Source organism: Rhinoderma darwinii, chromosome 1, assembly GCF_050947455.1.
Source record: "Rhinoderma darwinii isolate aRhiDar2 chromosome 1, aRhiDar2.hap1, whole genome shotgun sequence".
Lineage (NCBI taxonomy): Eukaryota > Metazoa > Chordata > Amphibia > Anura > Rhinodermatidae > Rhinoderma > Rhinoderma darwinii.
The window spans coordinates 362,539,039-362,565,633 of record NC_134687.1 but is presented as its reverse complement, the minus strand read 5'-3'; the positions used below and the strand labels follow the sequence as shown (position 1 = coordinate 362,565,633).

The following is a 26,595-nucleotide window of genomic DNA, read 5'->3' as shown; positions in this document are numbered from 1 at the left end:
ATCTATTTGCAATTGCCTTGGAATAATGCTTAACATCAACATTTATTAGCAAAATCGGGCGGTAATTGGCACAGATAGAATGGTCTTTCCCTGGTTTAGGAATAACCGTAATGGTAGCTTCCAACGTTTGCGGCGTGAAGGGCATTGACGACGTGACCGAATTGAATACCTTAGTCATAAAGGGAAGGAGCTGCGGAAGAAAAGCCTTGTAGAAGGACGTCGGGAAACCATCCGGGCCCGGACTTTTACCCGACGGAGCGGACTTGATAACGCCCTGGATTTCTTCATCAGAAAAATCTGCACTCAACTCCTCGGTCTCAGCCCTTTCCAGCTCTGGCAGTGCTGTTTTAGCCACATATTGGTCAATTTTCTTTTGCAGAGCAGCAGATGACATATCTTGTAAAGGTCCCCTGAGATTATACAAGGATTGGTAATACTCCCGAAAGGTTTGCACTATCTCTTCTGGCTTATGTTTAATGTCACCCGAGCATGACTTAATCGTTGGAATATAAGAGGTGGGGACCCGTGGCTTGAGTGCTCTGTAAAAGAAACCCCTAGCACGATCTCTGAAAGAGGCCTGAGCCTGATCCAGCAACTCTCTCAAGGAATTCCTGGCCTCTGATAATTCCGCTAACGTTTGAGGCTGTCTCGACTGTTTATGTGCAGACTCTAGGGACTGAATACAAGACAGTAACTTCTTCATTTTAAAACCTCTCTCTTTTTTAAGCCTGGAGCCCTGTTGGATAAAGATACCTCTCACGACACTTTTCAGCGCTTCCCACTGTATCGGTAGGGGGGCGGGATCTAGGTTGTGGTGATCTAAGAACTCTGAGATCGAACGGGTAACAGCCGCTCGACACACCGAATCCTTCAAAAGAAGAGTATTTAGCTTCCAATGCCATTCCCTCGCCTCTCCCCCAGGGAACCGTAGTGACAGGAAAACTGGCGCATGATCTGTCCAGATCATTGAACCAATCCGAGACGCCGGAGCCCAGGACTATAGATGATGACTCACAAAGAACATGTCTATCCTGCTGTACATGTCATGGACCGCAGAATAGAAGGTATAATCCCTTGTTTGAGGGTTAAGTATCCTCCAAACATCCACCAGCTGCATTGCAAAAAGTTTAGCCTTAAGAGCAGATAGTTGTGTTGCTGCTACCGAGGACCTGCCCGAAGACGAGTCCATAACTCTGTCTAAGACAAAGTTAAAATCACCTGCAGTGATCAAGAGGCCCTCTGTGAAGTTGGCAAGTTCTGTCAAGTAGCTCCTGTAAGTGCGCACCTGATCATGATTAGGGAGGTACAGATTAGCCACTGTGAACATTTTCCCACAGACCTGAAGTTTCACAAACAAAAAGCGCCCATGAGCATCAGATCGGGTTTCTACAATAGACACCGGCAGAGATCTATGTACCGCAATACTCACTCCTCTTGACTTAGCTTCCGGGTTGGTACTATGGAACCACTGTTTATAGTACCTAGGAGTCAAAGTAGGCACATGTTCACTCCTAAAATGCGTCTCCTGTAGAAACAAAATCTGGACACGCTGCTTGTGCATATTATACAAAATCTGAGAGCGTTTCTGCGGCGTGTTAAATCCACGCACATTCAACGAGCAGCAATTGAGAGACTCCATCAGGAATGAGGACGGCGACAAGTGGGGAAGGGAGTGGGACGGGGAGGGAGAAAAGGAGAAACAATTAACAGAGAGACAGAAAACAATTAAGACACTATGGAAAACACCACAGACGGTGTTCCAGCCCCAAAACCACTAAGTTGAGGGGAAAGAGGTATATGTAAAGTGTTCACTGCGTAGCAGAACACCACCTACGTATGGAGTTGACTGAACTATGGAAGAAGGATGATCCCAACCAACTTCCGTTAACCCGATATCCTTGATCTAAACAACCGCCATATTAAGAGAAAACAGAGAAACTGCGGCGGGATAACGATATGTTTAGCCCTTAAAGGGCACCTGTAAAAGAACCACACACATGCATGACATCATCACGTTCAAGGAAAGGAACCAGAACATAAAGCAATATAATGTATACTATAATATAATATATCAGGCCCCGCTAGAAAGGTGGAGGGAACAGCTATAAATAGACATTCCCCAGAAAGCATCAGAGGGATTAAGAACTTCGAGGGATTAAGAAATTCGAGGCTATGAACCATTACAACCCGGGCTTCTCCCACCTACTGTTTCATCTTAGGGCCTGGCTACCAATAAGAGCAAGTTATGCTCGCGCCCCAGCTATACCTTCCTGCTCCCTCTCCGGGCCTGTAAAACCATGCTGTAACATGACAAGTAACATTTTTGTAACTCAAAATCTGGGGAAAAGTAGGAAAGCAGCAACATAATAAATCCCATGTTTAGGACAGGACCATGTCTGCACATTGCCCCTAGCCTCAAAAAACAGCATCACGTTCAAGTAAGTCCTGCGAGGCTATGGGAGAAGCTAATGTCGCATCATTCCAACCGATTTGATTCCGCGACCATCGGCGCCTGAAGTCGTCTACGGCGGACCGGAGCTGAATAATTTTCCACCCTGGAGTTACGCCGTGGCGGGCGCTGTGGTAATGGCGGGAAGAGCGGCCAATCAGAAATAACAATAGCAGGCAAGTCCAGAGCTGCTGTGAACTCGGGAATGTCATCTGGGGAGTACACCGAGTAGGTAGCCGAACCTCGTCGAACTTGCAATTGAAACGGGTATCCCCACGAATACGGAATATCTTTCTCCCGAAGTACCATTAGTAGCGGCCTCAATGCTCTCCGTTTAGCCAGCGTAGAGCGGGAAAGATCTGCCAGCAATTGTACCGGAGCACCGTCAAAGTCCAAAACACCTTTGTTACGCGCTTGACGCATAATGGACTCTTTAATTTGGAAGAAATGTATCCTGCACACTACATCACGTGGTCTCGCCAGATCTGTGCTTTTCGGACCCAGGGTACGATGCGCTCTATCTATTTCCAACCGGGAGTCAATCGGTTTTTCCAATAGCGTGTTAAAAATCCCAATCCGTGTAGGAATGAGATCTTGGGGTCCTGTAGCTTCAGGGATACCTCTAACTCTGATGTTATTCCTTCTATTGCGGTTTTCAGCGTCATCAGCCATATCAAATAATAATTGAATGTGGGCAGAATGCTGATCTAATAAACTTTGTTGGGAAACCTGTTGCTGTTGGAGTGTCTGCGTGGTTACTTGAATGGCCGCCACAGCAGTATTAATATGGTGAATGTCCTCTTTCAGAGAACGTATCTCTGTTTTACACACCGCTTCAAGGCGGGAAATATATCCCTCCATGTCTGTTTTAGTGGGAATGGCCGCCATCTGTGATGCGAGTGCCTGCATATCGGGACCCCGCTCAGTGCCCTGTGATGGGACCATGGAAGACTCACCCCGGACCAGAAAAGCCGGAAAGTCCTGTGTCAGCTCCGAGGACGACCTCGCTCCTGGAGGCGCTGCAGATGCGGCCGCACCCGACCCGCCATGTTGGTTTGCTGAGGCGAGGAAGCAGGCGACCTCGTTCTCCCTTGATCTCTTCTTGCCGGTGTGGTAGCTTTACCGCGTGTTCCCCTTCGCATTAGTGCGATGTAAAGTGCTGTCAGACGCTATTAATCGGGCTGGAAGTCAGTCGGGACGCCGGAGCTCTCACACCACACGTCTCACCAGCGCCATGTCCAGGCCACGCCTGTTCATAGACTTTTAACACATCTGGTATTTTTATTTTTTTCTGGATAGAATAGTGTAGTCTACTACGAACTTCTATTCAGCAAAAAAGGAATACCCGACGTAGGCCAAAATAATTTATTTTGGCCTCCATTGGTATAATGGGAGCTTATGGTTACAATTAACGTATGCTCTGAGATTTTTCCTTACGCATATGTCAAGAAAAATGCAGTGTGAAAGGGGCCTATATCTCCTCACAGAGTAAAAATGTAGACCTTTAATGCTCTGACGGTGTATTATATCGGGCATGGAGCAGCATCGCAACAATGCGTTTCAAGTAAACGTATTTTATCATACTAAAAGCATATCGAAGTGTTTTATGGGTGGCTCACCAGCTCTGCCAGGGTTGGGTTTTGCACTCTCATCTTCTGGCGCATGTAACCCATTTCAAAGGACAATATGAATACCTCTGAGTTACTGTAGTTTTGTAGTAAATGGGCAAAAAAAAATTATGACCGTGTCTTACCATTTGTGCTTTTTGTCGTATAATATGTTTATTAAAAAGTATAGTAAGAAATTTGCCATAAAATTGAGCGTAAAAAAATATTAAACTCATTTCATATACCTAATAAATGTTAACATATTTAATAATACTTTTATCCCATTTTAACACAGACATTGGAAAAATTACCTTTTACAGCCCCTCTTGTGCTTGTATTACACTCCTAAGTTAGAAATATATTTACTTCAACCTTAAAGTTAGAAATAAAGTTAGTGTCTATAAATTGTATCCCTTGAGAAGCAAGTCTTATGTCCACATTTAAAGGTAAAAAGGTTACATATTATAATAAAGTATCAAAAATAAGTGTAGCTTCAGGTGAACTGTGGGCCAATTGGAGACAAACGGGGCTTGGCATCCAGAAGGGACTTGAACGAGCTCCACGAGAGCCAGAGTGCTGAGGAGGGACCTCCAGTAAAGGTGTTATTTGCCCTTGGGGTTGCAGAAATTAGGTAGTGCAATCGATTGAAAGCTGAATTTCTTTGACTGGTATTCACCTCTGGAGTTTTTGTTTGGCCCTCGGCACTATAAACACCTCTTCAGATTTCAGGAATCTGCTACCTCTGTTGCGAAATTACCCCCAAGTGTCACAAAGTATACACAGCAGCCTGTCAGTCACTGCAAAGAGGGGTGGCAGGAGCTCCAGACCCATAACTGTGAGTTCAATGTATTAAGATCACTTCAATTAGCCAAACAGCACAATATTTTTTTTTGTGCTGTTTTGGTTTCTAGGAGAAGGAACCTGTCTCTAATATGCTGTCCTTACCTAGGGTAGCATATTGACGTGACCGATTCAGTTTGGTTTTTTTAAGGGAAAAATTCCATTACAAAATATAAAATTTTCGTTCTAAAATCTAAAGCAAAACTGACAGATTACATGCCATGTACAACAATACAGATAAACGAAGGCAAACTAAAGGAAAGGTGTACAGAATTCCAAAATATACAAATTCTTCGCACAAGTTGAAAAAACATGAGATTGTCATCAAGCTTGAGATATGTAAACCTCCAAGTGATAAACTTAAAGGCCATTGAGGTGAACATTGAGGCATTGGTTTTAAAACCTAGGAGAAATTGTAATGCAGGGCAATGATAGGGAGGCAACTCCTTCTTTTTTTTTTTTTTTTTTTTTTTTTTTTTTTTCCCTCTTCATTTTAAATCCGATATTCTGTCTTTGAAATGTGCATAAAACGTATAATACAAATAAACCGATCCATCTTCTTCATCTTAGGTTATTCCCCCAAAGGGATGGAAGCCCAAGAGACACTATGATGACATAGATGATCTTGTGATCCCTGCTCCAATCCAGCAGATGGTTACAGGCCAGTCTGGTCTGTTCACTCAGTACAATATTCAGAAAAAGCCAATGAGTGTAAAAGAGTTCAGAAGACTCGCCAACAGTGATAAGTATGTAAAGCGTCCGTCACATCAACTACTAATATGCCCAATGATCTTGCGTTACGTTGGCTGTGATTGTTACTGTATGGTTTAGGGAAGGATGCCTTCACTGTGTTTGGTTAATTTGATGTTATACACTGCAGACTATTAACTTTTTTTTTTTTTTTTATTCGGTCCGCAAAAGTAAAGTAGTTACAGCAAACGGATCGGTGCAGTATAGTATGTTCATAAATACATGTAATGCAGAAAAGGGAATCGGGAGCTGTTTGTTGTGGTAACGCGATCTTCAGGTGCCTGTTAGAACCAGGGCAGTATTCCAGCTCGGTTGCTTCAAAGTAAGCTTTGCCATTTTGATGTCACATTTCCGGGGTAGTAGCAATAGGAGGTTCAGAGGAAGCAGGTACATCCAAGTCCTGGTGCCTTATGAAGATACCAGTATTCTATGTGGCACATGGTAGGTGGAGGCACTGTTGCCTAATTTGCATTGGGGCCCAGGAGATATTCATTTACACGTACATTATGGAAAAAGCTAAACATAAAAGGTCTTTTTGGATTTGAATTTTAGAAAATCTGAGATGTAGCAATAAAGGGTGTGCTTTGTTGTGCTATAGGACGGGGAGGGAGGTACTGTTTTATAAGGAAAATAGGAGTAGAATAAAAAGAGGGGTAAACCCCCTACAAGTTCTTCTTAAGTACTTGTCTTTATTAGATGCCAGCCAGTAGAACCAATCTTTGTGGGAGACTGACACTTGTTCTCTGCTGGACAAAGTCATATTCTCCATCCTCTGTATATCCCAAAAAACCACCGACTTATTTTGAAGGGGGTATCAAGGGACTTCTAACGGGTTGGATTGCATGCTCTAACTTCTTATATCTCTGAGGTATTGTGCTGTGGTGTAAGAGCAGAATTGATAGGTCATACATGTCCCTTCCGTTATTTAATAATTTCTTGTGGCCAGGTTGCCTTTCCAGTAAAGTTTCTTACCCGAAAGTAACACGTGGCAAGCAAGGAGCACAGGTAGAGATGGTCCATATGCCTGCACCAGTCCCACACCCTGGACAGATGTAGCGTTGCATGGTACAGTCCAACAATTGAGTACACAGGATGAATTTAAAGAAGTTTGTGTGTTGTGCGCCATCATTATATAGATTGTAGGAGGTAAATGAATTGAGGGATGATGTACACTTTTCAGTATTTAACAGCTGCCAAACCAGGAGTAGAAAAGGATGCTTCAGGACTGCAGGTCTTAACATGAGGCTGTGAAAAAAAATTGTTTCAAATAGCAAGAAGGAATCATTAGGAAATTCGACGCTGAAATACTTTACCCTTGAATCCCATTCCAGGAGAAAATTGTATTTTAAAGAATCAAGTAGGGAGTGTGAAATGACCACAGGGAAGGCCTCCATAAGTTGACCAGATTGGGAAGATTAAAAAAAAAAAAAAAAAAATCTTGAAAATTTGTCTCCTGTAGTACGTACTGGGTATGAAGAAATTAAGACTGACTAGTGGCAAATCAATTTTAAGTACATAAAGTACACAGATTTTGAACAATTTAAAAGAAAATAGAAATGTGCCCAATGAGCATCTCCTCTTGTGCAGACAGATTTTATTATATTAATCAAAAGGGGAAAAAATAATGTAGACCTGAGTGGTCCGATCTCTGGTCTCTATGTTGAAATTCTTAAAAAAGGCAAGTTCAGTCACCTGCAAAATGATTAAAGGATATCTTTTTACTGATGTGTCATTACAGATACTGCACTCCAAGATACATGGATTATGAAGATTTGGAGAGGAAATATTGGAAAAATTTAACTTTTGTTGCTCCAATCTATGGGGCAGATGTCAATGGAAGCCTTTATGATGAAGTAAGTTATTGATTTTAAAATTGTTTATTTTAAAATGAAAACAAGTATCCAAGCTACAGATATTTTGTATTGAACTTTGCGTGTTCTTTTGCATCCATGGTTGCTTAGGGTATGTGCACACGCTAGCTTCCTTTTACGTCTGAAAACAGCTGCCTCGTTTCAGCCGTAATTGCTCCTCCTCGCATTATGCGAGGCGTCTGTGACGCTCGTAAATCTTGAGCTGCTCTTCATTGAGTTCAATGAAGAACGGCTCAAATTACGTCTGAAAGAAGTGTCCTGCACTTCTTTGCCGAGGCAGTCATTTTATGCGTCGTCGTTTGACAGCTGTCAAACGACGACGCGTAAATGACAGGTGGTCTGCACAGTACGTCGGCAAACCCATTCAAATGAATGGGCAGATGTTTGCCGACGTATTGTAGCTGTATTTTCAGACTTAAAACGAGGCATAATACGCCTCGTTTACGTCTGAAAATAGGTAGTGTCAACCCAGCCTTAGTGTCTAAGGTAGGCTATAGGCTAGTTCTATCCAAGGTACAGCTAGACTTCAAAGTACCGTATTTTTCAAACCATAAGACGCACCCAGGTTTTAGATAACAGAAAATAGGGAAAAAAATGATTTGTTAAAAAATAGTTTATTCTGAGAGCCATAAATGTTTTTTATATATTTTTATATATTTTTTTCATCGATTTTGAGCGGTGTGAGGGCTTATTTTTTGCCGGACGAGCTGTCGTTTTATTGGCACCATTTTTTGGTACATACGATCTTTTTTTTGATCACTTTTTTTTTTTTTTGTAGCGCCCTGGTGACCAAAAAACTATTTTGAGGTTTTACATTTTTGAACTCGCTGTGCGAGTTAAATAATGGTATATTGTAATGGATCGGACCTTTACGGATGCAGCGACACCAAATGATTTTTTTTTTTTTACATTGCTCTTGGGAAAATGTTTTTTTTGTTTTTTCAAAGCTTCTCATGCAGCGCTCTTGGTAACTTTCGGTCCCCGTTCTCCTTATCGATCACACATGTATCCCCTATCCTGTCGATAGGGGATACGTGTGGTTTATGGCACAACCACCTTAAACGGCCAGGAACAGCGATATTACTGTTTCTAGCCGTTAGAGCAGCGTGTCCGCTGTAAAACACAGCTGACACCTGCAGTGTATGGAGCGGGTTCAGCACATACATCATCCCCCCCCCCCTCACCTGTTCCATGATCCAGCACGTCATGGATCGGGAAGGGGTTAAGTAATGAAGCAGTCAGAGGGGCCCGGCGATGCCGGGTCCCTTGACTGCGGACCATAAGACGCAGGGACTTTTTAGCAAGATTTATTCTTGCTAAAAACTGCGTCTTATTGTCCGAAAAATACTGTATACTTGATTGTATAAATAGCATTACTGAGTAAATATTGGCATGCGTTATTCTATAGGTTCCACACGTAGTGGTACTATTGTGGATTTGCCACTGTTCTTGGAAATAAACACCACGTTTTTCAGAGTAATGTAGCAAAAAAGCTGAGCGTTCTTCTGAAAACACGGCAAAGCAGTGATAGTACCTATATGTATGGAACCTATGAAATGGTGCATGCCAATATTTACTGCCCATTAAAGAAATTTGCAGAGCAGGCAAAGTAGTGCCATGGGACCAGAGGGACTGCTTGGCTTAGCCTGCAGGAGATCGTGCTGCATGCTGGTCTTGCCCGCCCATGTTCCAAGGATTAGCAATGAGCTGCAACGGGGAGCAATGGAGGCTTCCGTGGTTTACAGTGCGTTAGATTGAAAAAAAAAACCCACAAAACAACCCATACACTAATAAAGTGGCCAATTCAGAGACACACCTCTAATAGCGCGTTCGGCCTCCTTTGGCCTTCAGAACCCTGCAGCACTTTGTCGTGGCATAGATTCCATTAAAGGAAACCGGTCTCCAGCATTTCACCTATTAAACCAGCAATACCTGGTGGTAGTGGGTGAAAAATCATTTCTATATAACATATAATTGTCTTCTAAGTCGGCTCTGTAGCTTTAGAATTCAGCTTTTTAGTTTGGAAAGAGTTAATTCCTCAAGTCTTTCCGAGTTTACCCCGCCTCCTTACTTTTGATTGACAGCTCCTCACCTTCCCCCCGCACACACTATCCCGCGCTTGTGCATTGATGTCCTGGTTCGTGCGCACAAAGGGATGCCGGATAATTACGATAAAAGTTGCGAAATATTTGCAGACCGTTATTTACAGTCGGAGGAGGAGTTTAGAAGAGGGGATAACTGCAATGAACTTTTCATAGCCGCGGCCAGTGAGAGATAAGTAAAGTTCAATAGGTGAAATGCTGGTGACAGGTTCCCTTTAAGTGTAGAAATCGTTATGCAGGAATTTTGAGCCATGCGGACAGGATAGCTTCTCGCAGTTGCCGCTAAAGTGTCCTTCTGCCATAGGGTAAACGGCTTCCTAGAAGAAATGAATTTGGTTGGCCACAATTCATCCCTCTGTTACAATATGCTAATGTGCCACTTGGACTGGCCGTTTACTCACAAGTGCTCCAGTTCTTGCTCCAGTGCTTCATGTAATCTTCCTCAACAACTCCCCCCTGCCAAGTATTGGAGTCAGCGCGCTATGTCCATAACTGTGTTCTCTTTACTGAATACTCTTGCATGCGTTACTCGTATTCTATCTGGCGTATGCGCAGTATACTATCTAATCTTGCGATACATCTGAAAGCGCTACTGCTAATGCGTTGTGACGTCACAAGTACACCTGGAAGAAGTAATGTCAGACCGAAGTGTGGGAGACTCCGAGCTAGGCAGAGCTAAAGACGCTATTTCTGCTTCTTACGGGTGTACTTGTGATGTCACGGCGCTTACACAGTACCGCTTTCCCATGTTATGCCAGATAAGATGGCATAGTGTGAGAGGTAATATCCCATAACCTCTCTATGTAAACTCTCGTACTGTGCCGTGTGTGTCTGCGTGTGTACAGGACGTCAAACATGCACATTGAGCCAATAAGGCTTTGTGTGTGCGACTGTGTGGCGTCGTTCGGAGCACCCGGCAGTCCTGCACTGGCAGCATCCGGAAGCCATTAACCCCTTAAGGACGCAGCCTAGTTTTGGCCTTAAGGCTCAGAGCCCATTTTTCAAATCTGACATATTTCACTTTATGTGGTAATAACGTCGGAATGCTTAAACCTACCCAAGCGATTCTGAGATTGTTTTCTCGTGACACATTGGGCTTCATGTTCGTGGTAAAATTTGGTCGATATATTCAGTGTTTATTGGTGAAAAATTGCAAAATTTAGAGACAATTTTGAAAAAATTGCATTTTTCAGAATTGAAATGCATCTGCTTGTAAAACAGACGGTTATACCACCCAAAATAGTTACTAGTTCACATTTCCCATATGTCTACTTTAGATTGGCATGGTTTTTTGAACATTATTTTATTTTTCTTGGACGTTACAAGGCTTAGAACATAAACAGCAATTTCTATTATTTTTAAGAAAATTTCAAAAGCCTTTTTTTTTAAGGTACCTCTTGAGCTCTGAAGTGGCTTTGAGGGGCCTATGTATTAGAAACCCTGATAAAACACCCCATTTTAAAAATTAGACCCTTCAAAGTATTCAAAACAGCAATTCAACAGTATTCAAACACAAGCCCTAGAAGCAAAGAAGCACCTAGTGCATTTTGAGTCCTCTTTTTTTATTAGAATAGATTTCAGCTCCTGGGTCATTGTCTTCACACGAGTTAGAGCTAATGCTACGGCCCAGTGTACACAGTTTTTTGGTGCGGATTTTGACGCGGAAACCGCATCGGAATTGGCGCCGAAAAAAGGAGTCTCAAACCGCGGCAAGAAAGGGAAGGCAGGTCAAAATTCCTGCCTGCAAAATACTGTGTGTGAACTTGGCCTAATATCCCCAGTCTAGGACGACTGTGGTCCTTTCCCTGCACCCCATCTCATTCCTTAATTTTCACCCTCCTTCCAGCCCATGTGTTTGTGCCCGTGAGTATTGTCCAACAGTGTGATCCTCTGTCTGCTGCTGACCCCATCACCTCTGTATTGGGGGGGGGTCTCTCTTTTTCCACCTCATCCATGTGCTCATGTATACTTATCTGGGTTCACAAGTTGCTGTGAAAATGCCTTTTTTTTTTTTTTTTTTTTTTTAACACACCAGGGCAAAACCACAACATTTTGCTGCAAGTTTTAAAAAATTTCAACCATATTGTGTCGTTTTTACCCTGGGTCCAGGCAAAAAAAAAACATATTCACTGCAAAATCCCACCTGACACTGCTGCACATTAATTTATACAGGAGATAAAGAAAAAAATAAAAATCTGTGTGTGTGTGTATATATGACATCCATTTTATTTGGACTGCACGTTTTTGTATTTTGGGGAGGCTCCGCATATTACTTCTATACCACGAACCCCTGAACACAGAATTGCACAGTCCAAATAAAATGGATGTCTGTGGGCGACGAACAGGGCACACAGCTTATTTGTCAATTTCCGCTATTCCAGTTCCATTATTTGAACTCTTTTTGCTTTGACCGTCCATTGGCATGGTCTTCTGCCCTGGTCTCTGAATGACCGGCTCCGTGCTTCAAGAAAGGTAGAGTCCCACACTTCTGTTCACTGTGTAATATAAAATAGGTTTAATGTTACATAAACTCGCTATTTATGCGTGAAAGCATTTTTATAAGTTCTAGTAATGTTTTCCTGCATAAATAGTGAGTTTTTAACATCCTGTATCCCAACGTATTATTAATTTGAACTACTGCAAATTTTGTACTCCTAGTTAGCTAAAATGCTACGGGGAGTATTTTTACTTTGCTGTAATGTGTAGTGTGACCTCTGCTTTCGGTGAATGTTACCTTGTAACTATTTTGTGTTATGACCTATCTCTTATAAGCAGAAGAATTCAAATGTTGAAAACGGCAAAACAATCTCTGAATCACTTGGATGAGGAAAAAGCATTAAAAAGTTATTCCCACATAAAGCGACACATCGGATTTGAAAAATGGGGCTCTGGTTGCGGCGGTAGTGGGTTAGGCTGTGTTCACATCTGCATTGGAGATGCCCTTGAAAAAATACAAGCCCTCGTATGGCTATTTTAAAAAAAATAAAAAAGTTATGGCTTTTGGAAGGCTGAGAGGAAAAAACTAAAATTGGCTGTGTTTTGTCCGATCAGTGTTTCAGATCAAACTGACTAAGGCTTTGTTCACATCTGTGTTGTGGCTTCTGTTTATAACAATGCAGTGCTGGATCTGTCGCACAACGGATCCCAGCGATGCCTGATAGACCTCACTGACTTATAATAGGGTCCGTTGGCTTCCACCGAGGTGTCTGTCGATTTTTGGCAGGAGCAAAGTTTCCTTTCAAATTTTATGGCCTTATTAGGCTTATTCATACATTTCTAGGATAAATAACAAGAGCAGCACAATGTAGAGTTAAAAAAAGCTGCTCCACAAATGTCATTTTATGGGAGATACAAGTATGTACTTTATGTCCGGTGTGATGACGTGTTCTCTTTAAAACACTGTGATCCCCCCTCAATTGTATCAGTGTACGTTCTATTTTGTGAGAAAATGACCGTCACACAATGTAACACACATTTCATTCTAAAGTGATTTCTGGAAAAACATAGGAAGGAATTTATTTAGACTGGTGTTTCATATGCCAGTCTTCATATAAACAAAGTTGGGGTAAGATGTGGCACATTTATGAGGTGAAAGTCTAATAAATGTAATAAATAGTTAATAAATGTGTCACTTCTTCCCCCAACTGTGCTCTACAATTTAGCTGCAACCTCCGCGGCAGTGCGTCATCCGTTCCCTTCGGACATACTGTAAAATGAATAAAAGGTGTACTCGCATCACCGCTTCTCCTCTTTCTTCCGGGTCCCCTCAGGCTCTCTCAGTACCTTGTATGAGCCGCAGGATGCTGAAGCTGAGCAGCGTCAGGGCCTTATATGCGATGCAGCAGTCAATGTCCCATACAATGTCCTAATCTACCATCATTTACTCCAGTTTTCTGGCATAAATTATAATATATTTGTCGGCCGTTGTGGCCCTATTGAGAGGCCACACCCCTTTATACAAAAGGCAAAGGCGTTTTATATGCTAGTCTTAGTATGAAGGTGGCAGCAGTAAAATGCGGCCAATATATTAAGAGGCGCACATAAATTTGTAGCGTTTTCTGCTGTCCGTGCATCAGAAATGGAAATCTACGCTAGCTCAGAGCTATAATTCATGCCACTTTCTGGTGGCATAGTAAATGGTGGCATGGTAAACTACACTAGATTTTTCCATCCATCGTTTTAATGCAGTATTGGATGCAGTTTTTTGGAGCCAAAGCCAGGAGTGGATACTAATGAAAGTTGTAAGTATAGAGGAAAGACCGGCTTTGGCTTAAATAAACCATCAAAACTGAATCCAGTTAAAAAAAACAAACATCATTTTGATGTGAATTCCCTTTTTAAAGCTGTATGTATTTTCATCCACAAGGTGGCACTCTTGCATATTTATTGAATACATTCTGAAGATACACTCCAAGGGAAGCTCTTCTGTGTTCATTTTATTTTAGGCAGACGTGCATTTGCATAATAAATGTCATTCTTGAGCAGTACCTATTCTGAAATTTTTATTTTCTAAACATTTATCTAAATGCAGAAGGCACAGGCGGCAAGCAATCACAGAGGTGGGAGTGTATTTATTGACAGTGGAGATAAACTCTGCGGTTGTCTTTCCACATCACACTGAATGAATATCAGGAGGCAGTCAGACTTGTACAGTATGTGTTTCCTAATAAGAATATTGTTGTATCAAATGGGAATCTCTTCCTTTTAGGCATGTGCCGCTATTTTTCTCTTAAAATGGCGTACACCCTGACTTTATACCGACGAACTCCATTCAAGTTAATGGGGTACGTTATTATTTTAGTTTTTCTGCTCTTTTGAAGGAGCAGATAAATAGAAATGAGAACGCTGATGTGATCTTAGCCTTAAAGGAGCACTCCACTTAATAATTTTTTATTGCACCCTACGTTTGTACATTGGTGTTTAAGTGGGGTGCTTTGAGCAAAAATACTTACCGATCGTCGCATCTTGTCGTTTTCGGGTACAGCGCCGCTCACGTGATCTTCCCTCTGACTTGTCTGGAGTCACTGTGCTTTTTGAATAAACCGGAACTCTGGCTCTCAATGCATTCCTATGGGAGCCAGAACAAGGCCAGAACGAGGCTCCATAGGAATGCATTCATAACCTTACTTCCGGTTTTCTGAAAAGCAGCGATTCCAGACCAGGTCAGAATGAAGATCACGTGAGCGGCGCTGAAAAACGACAAGATGCAGGGATCGGTAAGTATTTCTACACACAGCACCCCACTGAAACGCCTATGTGCAAATGGAGGGTGCAATAAAAAAAATTAAGCGGAGTGCTTCTTTAAAGACTTTTTGACACATATCTTATATCAAGTGTTGTCTTTCGTTTTTGTTTTCTTGGCATTTGCTACGGCATCAGTGTTTCTTTCAACCCCTTCCCGCTGTGGCCACTTTTGACCTTCCTGACATAGCCCCATTTTTCAAATCTGACGTGTCACTTTATGTGGTAATCACTTTGGAATGCTTTTTACGTATCTAAGCGATTTTCTGAGATTTTCTCATGACCCCTTGGACTTTACGTTAATGGTAAAATTTGGTAGATACATTCAGTATTTAATTGTGAAAAACACCAAAAATTAGCGCAAAATTAGCATTTTTCTAAATGTAAATGTATCTGCTTGTAAGACAGGCAGTTATACCATACAAAATAGTGACTAGTTAACATTTCCCTTATGCCTACTTTAGATTGGCATCGTTTTTTAACATCCTTTTTGTAAAGATCTGCCAGGCACTACGTCTGTGTATACTCCCGGGATTAATCAGTCGACACCTGAGGCCAGACCTCTTAGACTGACACCGGCTCCCACCAATCAGGGTGGCAGGCTCAGGAGTGGGGGAGCCTATCGCGGCCTGGTCAGTCGGAGTTAGCTCCGCCCCCTGTCCATTTATACCTGCCGTTTTCTCTTCCTCATTGCTTGTTATTCTTCTTGGATTCCTGGCCCCACTGCTGCCTTGCTCCAGCCTGCTTCTGCCTTGCTTCAGTTCCCGCTTATCCTGCTTCGCTTTGCCCCTGGCTTGCTTCCTGCTCCGTGCTCTGCGTTTGTATACTCCACTACATCCTGATCCTGACTGGCTCGTTCACCACTCCGTTTCCTCGCGGTGTTCCGTGGGCTACTGCCCCTTCCCTTGCTTGTTCCCTGTTGGTATCCTCTTGCACTTAGTCAGCGTAGGGACCGCCGCCAAGTTGTACCCCGTCGCCTAGGACGGGTCGTTGCAAGTAGGCAGGGACAGGGCGGTGGGTAGATTAGGGCTCACTTGTTCCCTTCACCTCCTTCCTGCCATAACACTTTTTTATTTTTCTAGGTCATTAAAAGGCTTAGAACTTTAGCAGCAATTTCTCACATTTTCAAGAAGATTTCAAAAGGCTATTTTTTACAGGGACCTGTTCAGTTCTGAAGTGGCTTTGAGGAGCCCATACAATACAAACCCCTTTAAGTCACCCCATTTGAAAAACTGCAATATATTTTTAAAGGGCAAAGTGACCAAAAAAACAGAAATTCTGACACTTTTTTTTTTTTTTTTACGCCGTTCACCGCGTTGAATAAATATCAAGATTTTTGTAGTTCAGGTCGTGGCGATACCAAATACGTATGGTTTTATTTTATTTTTTTTCAATAATAAGGGACTTGATAAGTGAAAAAGGGCGATTGTGTTTTATTACTGGAAACTTCTTTAGCTCTTCAACTTCTTTTTACTTTTTTTTTATTTTTTTTACTTTTTTAGCCACTAGTGGACTTGAAGGTCAAACTGTCGGTCTTGTTTTTTTTTTCTCCAATACATTGCACTACCTATTTAGTGCTATGTATTAGATCTGTCAGTCATTCACTGACCGCAAGCCGATTAGCCTCCGGGTGAGTCCTAATTGGCTGCCGTAGTGGCAGAGCAGGTGGCCATTGTTAGGCCTCCTGTTGCCATAGCAGCAGTCGGCAGACCTGCAATCGCATTGCAGGGCTGCCGATCTAAGGGGTTAATGGCACGGATCGGAGCTAGGTCCGGTTCCTGCCATTGCAGGTGGATGTCAGCTGTAGCATATAGCCGACATCCACCGCTGATGACGCCATATTGCCGGCAGCTACGGAAACATTTTAGGCCCTGCCTCCGGGCGAGGCCTGAACGGCTTCCGTTCTAGGCAGACCGGGAGGCCAGCATTAGGCCTCCGGTTGCCATTGCAGCCACCGGCACCCCGGCAATTTAGTTGCTGGGGTACTAATAAGCTACAAACACCTTAAATGCAGTGATCGCTTTTGACCGCTGCATTTAAGGTGTTAATGGTGGGGATTGAAGCTAACTTAGGTCCCATTACCCCAGGGTGTCAGCTGTAACATGCAGCTGACACCAGCGGATGAGGACACGGATCAGCTTCTCAGCCCGTGTCATCCATTTGTCGTATGGATGCGGCAAATGCGGGAAGCATTAGCTTTCCATTATGTGTCCATACGACAAATGTCGGGAAGGGGTTAAACGCTTTTTGAAAGGGGTTGTCTGGTGACAGATAATTGAAGGCCTATCCTCAGGATGAGCCATCAATATCTGATTGGTGGTGGGGGGGGGGGGGGGGTGACCCTCGGCTGAAGGGGCCGCAGCCTCCCAGTCCTGGCTTACACTGCTCCTTACTGTACAATGGTGACACATTCGTAGCCGTGAGCACAGTATTACAGCTTCCTCCTATAGCGGATTTCCCTGCAGACAACAGCCATATGTCTAAAAACAAAACGCCATCCAAACGCTATACTCTTCCCCTGGCGCCCCTTGTTGCAATGCTTCCTTGGTCCCTGCCGGTTTCTGCACAGCCGGCCTCCAGAGATGATGTGTGTCACATGTAACCGCTGTAATCCACAGCAAGATCCGCAACATTAGCATTTGCTTGCAGATTTGTTGCTTCCCCATTGAAAGCAATGGGGAAATTCCACAACATATCTATGCACTTTCTTCAATTTTGAAATTGACATTCTGCGGATTTAAAAATCTGCAACACGGATTAATGCCTGCACGGAAAATGTCCGCAGCATGTGGATGAGATTTGTTAAATAGGTCTGTGTTCAGCATTTAAAGGGAATGTGTTGCCAGCAAAACATTTTTTTTTTTTTTAGTTAAACAATTAGTGTATAGGTGATTAAACATTGTTCTAATTTTTTATTTTTTTTCTCGAGTCAGGAAATATTATAAATTGGATTCAATTGGATTCTAATTTATAATATTTCCCATTGCTGGTCACTAGATGGAGCCATTCCCAAAATTGCAGCATTGCATGTGGTAAAGCAACCACATTGCTTTATGCTGCAAAATTGGGTAAAAATCCCTCGCTCTAGTGAGCTCTGAGAATCCCCCCCCTCCTTTATCCTGGCTAGTGCCGGGAGAAACGAGGGGTTTGAACGGTCTAACCTCCTACACCGTGTGTCGCCATATTTTGAGCTAACACACAGTGTAGAAGGTTTACATACAGTAGTAAACACACTGAAACACGAACATACATAGAAATAACTTACCTGCTCCAGTCGCCGCCTCTCCCTCCGGTCCATCCACTCCGTCTGCTGCCGCTGCTCCATGTGCACAAGTCCGGAAGCCGCGACCGGAAGTAGTAATCTTACTGTCCGGCCGCGACTTCCGGTCCACAGTGAAATGGCGCCGGATGGCGCGCATTTCAAATTGAACTGTGTGGGAGCGGCGCATGCGCCGTTCCCACACAGCGGCGTACATGTTAGTGGATGGAACGGGCCCCGTTCGCAGTCCCTATGGGACTGGAGATGCCGTATTCCATGTCTGTATGTGTCGTTAATCGACACATACAGAAATGGAAAAAAAAATGGCAGCCCCCATAGGGAAGAAAAAGTGTAAAAATAAGGAAAAGTAACACACAAACACACAAATTAATCCAAACGTTTTTAATAAAGCACTAATATCTTTAACATATTAACAATTTTTTTGTGGTAACACTGTTCCTTTAAGTAAGTGGAAACACACTTTAACAGAAACACCATTGGTACTGGCAAAGTACGTATTTCTTTTATTTAAGGTATGGAAAAGGCTAGTTGTATATGAATTAATGTCATAATAAATGTTTTTGTTTTCAAATTGAGTGTTTTTTTTTAGTGTTACTTTGTCTGTCTACCTTATCTGACACTAATGTCAGCACACTATTGTTTTGGGACTGCAATACTGATATGTTCACTGCTTGACCTACAATTTAGTATTTCCAGAGATAAGGGACAGTTAGTAATTTCTGAAAGGTCAGGGAGTGGACTGTAGGAGCTCAGTATGTGATAAATGTGATCGCAAACAGGATCAAGTCTAACTTGAGTGTATTGTATCATTGTATGTTCTGTGCTAACTCTATACTGCTGCTGCGCTTATCTGGCTCTACATTAATAACCCCCGTTATCTAATACATCACATTTTCTGTACCAGTGTGGAGGCAGCCCATAGGTAACATTGATCTCCGCTATATTAAACAGTGCTGTGAATATAAACTTCTAACAGGCGTATTTTTGGTAAAATGTGAACACCGTTGTTTTACCTTACTATGGTATCCTTTTCATACACCCAAACCTGTATGTTCTGTGCAGGTGCAACATTTTTATTTCTTATGGATTATCAGTGATGTTATCTGATGCCAAAATGAACACATCCACTGATATGGTCTCTTTGTAGCTGATTTAAAGTGAATGGCTGGAAGGAGCAATGACCATTTTATCCCTCCTTTTCCTTTTCTGCACTGCATGTTTAAGATTGGAGATCAGTGGAGAAAAAAATGTTAAAGGGGTTGTCTCCGCAATGATATGCACTTCCATATGGAAGTTGTCACATCAATCATCTGATCACCATGGGACCAACTCCAACCACCCCCTGGCAACACTTCACGACCAGTCCTTCGTTGTCCCTGAAGCAGCTACTGCAGAGGGAATGTAGTACATGGCAGCCATTCAGATGAATGGAACAGGAGCGGCTCTTACAGAGCGACTCTCCATTCTGGCTCATAGAGGGGACCCCCGAGCATCTATACGCCCTAATATATATATATATATATATATATATATATATATATATATATATATATATATATATATATATATATATATATATAGTATATGAACAGGGATTGTCTTCATAGTGATCTGATTTTTACTTTGTTTATAGATACTTTTGAAGGTTGGTTGGGTGTATAATATAAAATCCCCCCCCCCCCCCCTCCCAGTTTTAGATGTTTTTTGTCTTGTTTTTCTGTTGAACATGGTTCAGTTTTTAGGATATTCTGCAGAGTTTCACAGAATTTCAAATCTGCAGCTTTCACTATCCATCATGGATCTCCAGTGGACTATTTAGGGTTTTCACCCATTCCAATTGAATGGGGGAAATATTCATCTCAATCCACATGTAAAAATGCATGCGGATTTACAATGTGGAAATATTATGCGGCCATTAGAAATTTGTGAACATTACACTTTTAAATGTTGGGCAAAGGACGACACACTATATCAATTGCAACTGTGGATTGAGGACTTGCTATGCCATTACGTCACAAGGAGCTGGGCACTGTAAATACGTTTTCTCATCTTTTATGGTTTTCTTTACCACAGGGCATAGATGAGTGGAATATTTCACGTTTAAACACCATCCTGGATGTTGTAGGAGAACAATGTGGGATTTCTATCGAGGGTGTCAATACTCCATATCTCTATTTTGGAATGTGGAAAACGACATTTGCCTGGCATACTGAAGACATGGATCTTTACAGCATAAACTACCTCCATTTTGGGGAACCCAAGTCATGGTAAAATCTTTAAGCTTTTATTATTGCACATATCCTTGAACATTATATATTTGTTTTTGGTCCACCATTCTGTGCTGACTTAAATTTCCTAAAGTATCTTTATATGTATTCAACTCTTGTATGTTATTTTTTCCTTAAAAAAAAATGATGTACCTTTTTTTTTTTTTTTTAATTATCCAGTGCTCCAAAATTCCTTCGTAGCCATAATGTTAAAGGGAATCTGCCACTATGACGGACTTGGAGCATAAGAGTAACAAGCCTGTAGGTTCCGAGCAGCCACTCAAACGCTTGTTCAGGGTGCCACTAAAATGGGTTTGTTTAGGATCTTACTGCATAAAGATTTGTGTTCAATGGGATCTGTATACATTTGTGTGCTGTAAGCTCTCCCTAGTGGTGACTGCAGGCAGTGAAAACGTGATCTTTGCACAGGCGATATGGAGCTCTGTGTCAGAAAAAACCGTACCCCAGCCAGAGGTCGCACTACATATTTAGTTAAATCTACTTCTCAACATTTTTGCGGCGTATTTTTAGCCAAGGAGGTGTATGTAATTTGCGTTTAATTCTAAATAATACACAGTGATACGTGCTGTTAAAAACTTGCTATTTATGCAGGGAAACCTTACTATATCTAATACTTATGAATGAAAGAATTCTTAAGTTTAGAATTACCTAAACTCGCTATTTTTATATTACACACTGAACTTAAGTGTGGGACACTACCTTTCTTGAAAAATAAAATCTGTCACTCGGGGGCCACTGCAGAAGACCATGTTAATTCAGGTATGTGCCCTGCTTGTCGACCCCAGACATCGATTGTATTTAGACTGTGGAAATCTGTGGTTCAGGGGGGGTGTTGTATAGCTTAAAACACAAAAAATGCACGTTCAAATGTGTTAGATACACACACGATGATTTTTACAGATCCCATTACAGTTAAGCTGGGTTCACACGTAGCGCTGAAAATTTGTTGTTTTTTTTTGCCTGGAACTGTGGAAAAACTGCACAAGTTTGTCTCAATTTTTCCAAAATTGCACCAAAATGGTGCAGTAATGCAACGGTTTCAGGCAAAAAAAAGGCCACTTTTTTTTTTTTTTTTACCACGACCATTTAACCCAATTAAGCAAATCGGTTAGCTGTAGAAAGAAAGCCCTCCGTTAGGTAGGTGATGGGGGTCAGCAGTAGACACGGAGGAGGGGCAAATGACCCTAGGGGATCACCCTGTTGGACAATACGCACGGGCACAAACACGGGAGCTAGGGAGAGGGTGATTAATCCCCTGCCTCTATTGCCTCCTCCTCATTAATGTGCTGGGAAAGGACCACAGCCGTCCTGGCGATCTTCTTAACTCCAGCTCTGGTAGACTGACCGGGCACTGCCACAGTCTTGTCTCCCTCCTCCTATGTCCCTATCCGCCCTTGTAAATCCTGGGTGCTGCTAGCACGGGACCGCAGTGTGGCTCCTAATGATTCTGCAGAGGTGCCCACATAGAGCCTTATAGGTTCAATGTGCCAGCGCCTGACTGACATAATTCGGAGTCTGGCAGTGCTGCGCTGGCAGCATGGTTTGAGAGTTTAAAGATGTATATAAAGAAAGGTTCTGAGAATCTCTCCATATGTACTTTATATTACCTGTAGTAATGTGCTGCCAGCGCCGTCCTCTAGCTCAAAATGAATTCAGTCTTTTGCATAAGAATACCCATGAGACTGTTTTTAAAGCGTTTAGGAGCCTGTCCTGAACGCTGATTCCTGTAGAGGTGTTATTGCAACTTCACTCCAACCTTTATTAAGCTATACTATGGAATTAGCATAGAACTTCGGAACTAAAATCAAAATATTTATAATTGAAAATGCATGTTAAATGTTAATTGCCAGTTTAGCTGTGTATTACAGGGCTGTTGCTGAGAATCCATCAGAAGCTTACAGGCTCAAATTTATGACTGTCCGCGGCTTTAAGCCCCGTTCACACGTGTCGAATGTGACACAAATTCCGGTTGCAAAATACCCGTGAAGTCCGATGACAATTCGCATCCTATGCATCTGAATGCGGTTTCTGGAACAACGTTCACACACTGTGAAAAACCTTTATACCGTTATAAGCCAGTTGTATTCATCAGGACCAGATAGTTTAGTAATAAACCAGGATGCCACTACCCAAGTTAATCCCATTCCTGCTATGAAGACATTGCTAACCATTTAGTGCAGTGTAAAAGAGTATCCGGCGCACCAATTTTGAAACAAACACTTAGCCGTGCTGGAAAACTGCATAGACGAGCGCTAATGGTGCTGATAGCCCATCCTTCCACGTATCTGGTGCTATCTGACGCTATACACACGTTTAGTGCAGTGGTCTCACTATCTATGATGTCTGCTTAGAGATGGGTAGGTCACTAGCAATGTTCCCAGTAAAGTAAATCTTAGGCCAGTATTAAACACACCGTTTTGATGCAGTTTTTGTGGCACTTTTTTGTCGTCTCCTCCTTCTCTCTCTTTTTTTTTTTTTTTTACAAAGACCGAAGTGGACGTAAAGGAAAAGCGATGCATCAGTCTTTTTTCTTTTATACCTTTCCTTCCTTTTGGACCCACATCTGGCTTTGGCTCAAAACTTCATCAAAATCTGCATCCTGGCCTAAGGCCGATTTTCACAGGGGTGTAATACAGGCACATTTCTTCTCCTGTCTTACGGCTGCTAACCTGTTCTTACTACAGGTATGATCACTTGAACTAACCGCATCATGAGTCCCTAATAAGGGGACCACAAGTGTGCCTGTATTACACTCCTGTGAAATCGGCCTAAATGGAGTAGGACCAGCTTTCTTGGACATTTTAACTATCTAGTAGTTAGGAATTTCTGATAATCTAGCATCTTGTAGGTCACACGCAGGCTGGGTTATCTAAATTATACTGTATGTACAGTTCCGGCCAAAAGTTTTGAAACTGACACAAATTTTGGTTTTCACAGCTTGCTGCTTCAGTTTTTATATTGGGAATTTGCATTAACTCTACATTATTATGAAGAGTGATCAGATGAACTGCAATTAATTGCAAAGTCATTCCATGCCATGAAAATAAACTTAATCACAAAAACGCCATTCCACTGCATTTCAGCCCTGCCACAAAATGATCTGCTAACATCATTTCAGTGATCTTTTCGTTAGCTCAGGGGAAAGTGTTAACAAGGCAGCTGATATCACTCTGTCATGCTGGTTCAATTATAAAAGCAGACTGGTTGCAGATTTAGGCTATGTTCACACGGAGTATTTTGGGGGAGGAATATCTGCCTCAAAATTCAGTTTGGAACTTTGAGGCAGATTTTCCTCTCCCTGCACGCCGATTTTCGCGCCGTTTTTTGCCCGCGGCCATTGATCGCCGCGGGCATAAAACAGCGCAAAATACGCTTTCTCTGCCTCCCATTGAAGTCAATGGGAGGTCAGAGGCGGAAGCGCCCGAAGATAGGGCATGTCGCTTTTTCCCGCGAGGCAGTTTTACTGCTCGCGGGAAAAAGACGCCGACGCCTCCCATTGAAATCAATGGGAGGCGTTCTCGGTCCGTTTTTGCCGAGTTTTGCGACGCGGTTTCCGCGTCAAAAAACTCTGCAAAATACTCCGTGTGAACATAGCCTAAAAGGCGGATGGTGCTTGAAATTGTCTTCTTCTGTTAACGATGGTTCCCTCCAAGGAATCACGTTCAGTCATCATTGCTTTGCATCAAAAGGGCTTTACAGACAAGTACATTGCTGCTTGTAAGATTGCCCCTAAATCAATCATTTATCGGATCATCAAAAGCTTCAAGGAGAGATGTTCAATTGCTGTGAAGGCTTCATGGCGCCCCAAGGAAGTCCAGCAAGTGCCAGGACCGTCTCCTAAAGAGGATTCAGCTATGGGATCAGTTCAACACCAGTGAAAAGCTTGCTCAGGAATGGCAGCAGGCAGGTGTCCGTGCATTTGCAGACACAGTGAGGCGAAGGCTTTTGGAGGCTGGCCAAGTGTCAAGAAGGGCAGAAAAGAAGCCACTTCTCTCCACGAAAAACATCAAGGCCAGGCTGACCTTCTGCAGGAAGTACAGGGATTGGACTGGTGTAAAGTAATTTTCTCTGATTAAGCCCCCTTCAGACTGGGACATCTGAAAGAAAGATTGTCCGGAGAAGGAAAGGTCAGCGCTACCATGAGACCTGTGTCATGCCAACAGTAAAGCATCCTGAGACCATTCATGTGTGGGGTTGCTTTTCATCCAAGGGAGTGGGCTCACTCACAATTTTGCTTAAGAACACTTCCATGAATAAAGAATGGTATCTAAACATTTTCCAAGAGCAACTTCTCCCAACAATCCAGGAGCAATTTGGTGATGAACAATGCTTATCCAGCATAAAGGAGAACCATGTCACAAGGAAAAAGTGATAACCAAGTGGCTCGTTGAACAAAACATTGACATTTTGGGTCCATGGCCAGGAAACTCCCCAGATCTCAATCCCATTGAGAACCTATGGTCAATCCTCAATCAGGGGGACAAACAAAAATAAAGAAATTGTGATAAACTCCAAGCACTGATCAGGCAAGAATGGGTTAACATCAGTCAGGATTTGGCCCAAAAGCTGATATCCAGCATGCCAGGGGGAATTGCAGTCTTGAAAAAGAAGGATCAACACCGTAAATATTGAGTCTTCATGTAAACTTGATGTATTTGTCAATAAAGGTTTAAAAACCTATGAAATGCTTTTAACCCCTTAATGACCGGGCCATTTTGCACGTTAATGACCAAGGATTATTTTTTGTTTTTTCACGGTTGCATTCCAAGAGTCGTAACTTTTTTTATATTCCGTCGACATAGCCGTATAAGGGCTTGTTTTTTGCGGGACGAGTTGTATTTTGTAATTGTACCATTTTTAGATGCTTATAATATATTGATTAACTTTTTATTAACTTTATTTTAGGAGACAATTGAAAATAAGCTGCTATTCCAGCATTGATTTTCACGTTATAAATTTACGCTGTTTACTATGCAGCGTAAATAACATGTTAACTTTATTCTATGGGTCGGCAAGATTACGGGGATATCAAATATGTAAAGGTTTTATGTTTTCCTACGTTTGCACAATAAAAACCCTTTTAGAAAAAAAGACGTAATTTTTTTATTTTTCTGTCTAGGTGGCCGTATGTGGGCTTGATTTATGCGGGCCAGTGTGTAGTTTTCATTCGTACTATTTTGGGGTACATAGGATTAACTTTATTTAATTTTTTATGGGGGGGAATGGGAGAAAATAATTTTTCCGTTTTTTTTGGACGCCGTTCATCCAGCGGTTTAATGTGTTCATTTTATTGTTCAAGCTGTTACGATCGCGGGGATACCATATATGTGTATGTGTTATTTGTTTTGACACTTTTACTAAATAAAACCACTTTTTGGGCAAAAAAAGTAGTTTTACTTGATTTTTGACTGTAACTTATTATAATTTTTTTTCACTAACTTTTCATTTTTAACTGCTTTTTACTTTTTTTTAAATTTTTTTAATTTTTTCTTAGTCCCCACTAGGGGACTTCACTATGCGATCTACTGGTCGCATATATGATGCTTTGGTATACTTAGTATACCAAAGCATTATTGACGGTCAGTGTAAAACTGACAGGCAATCTATTAGGCCATGCCTCCGGCATTTGCTGAAGGCAGACCTGGGGGTCTTTGTTAGGCCCCCGGCTGCGATGGAAACCTGACAGCGCCCCGCGATTTATTTGCGGGGGTGCCGATGGGGTGACAGAGGGAGCTCCCTCCCTCTGTCAAACACATTAGATGTCGCTAGTGACAGCGTCATTTAATGGGTTAAACTGCCGGAATCGGAGCACGCTTCGATTCCGGCAGTTGCAGCAGGAGCCAGGCTGAGTATAACAGCCGTGCTCCTGCCGCTGATCGCGTGGCTACAGTGACAGTACCCGCGCCATCACAGGGCGGATATAGCTGTCCTCCTGCGCGAACTAGCAGCTGCAGAGGACTGATCTATCCGTCCTTCGGCGTGAACAGGTTAATAGTACCTCCAGTATACCATAGAAAATCTGACTAAGACTTTAATCAGACGAGCGTGTTATACGTCAGTGTGCTGTCGGTTAAAAAAAACAAAAACAAAAAAAAACGACAGCACACATACCTATGCAATTCAATGGGGCTATTCATGCAGCGTGTGTCCGTTGCGTGAAACTCGCT

The 26,595-nt window shown here is 42.4% G+C and overlaps 1 protein-coding gene across 1 annotated transcript in view; it reads left to right on the top strand.

The window, feature by feature from the left end:
• The window catches only part of KDM4C (lysine demethylase 4C), a 563,556-nt gene that overhangs the window by 12,035 nt on the left and 524,926 nt on the right, over window positions 1–26,595 (top strand). The window contains exons 3-5 of the mRNA XM_075827279.1: window positions 5,467–5,642; window positions 7,385–7,499; window positions 20,214–20,407. Coding sequence (XP_075683394.1) covers window positions 5,467–5,642; window positions 7,385–7,499; window positions 20,214–20,407 — 485 coding nt within the window. The remainder of the gene's footprint in view (window positions 1–5,466; window positions 5,643–7,384; window positions 7,500–20,213; window positions 20,408–26,595) is intronic.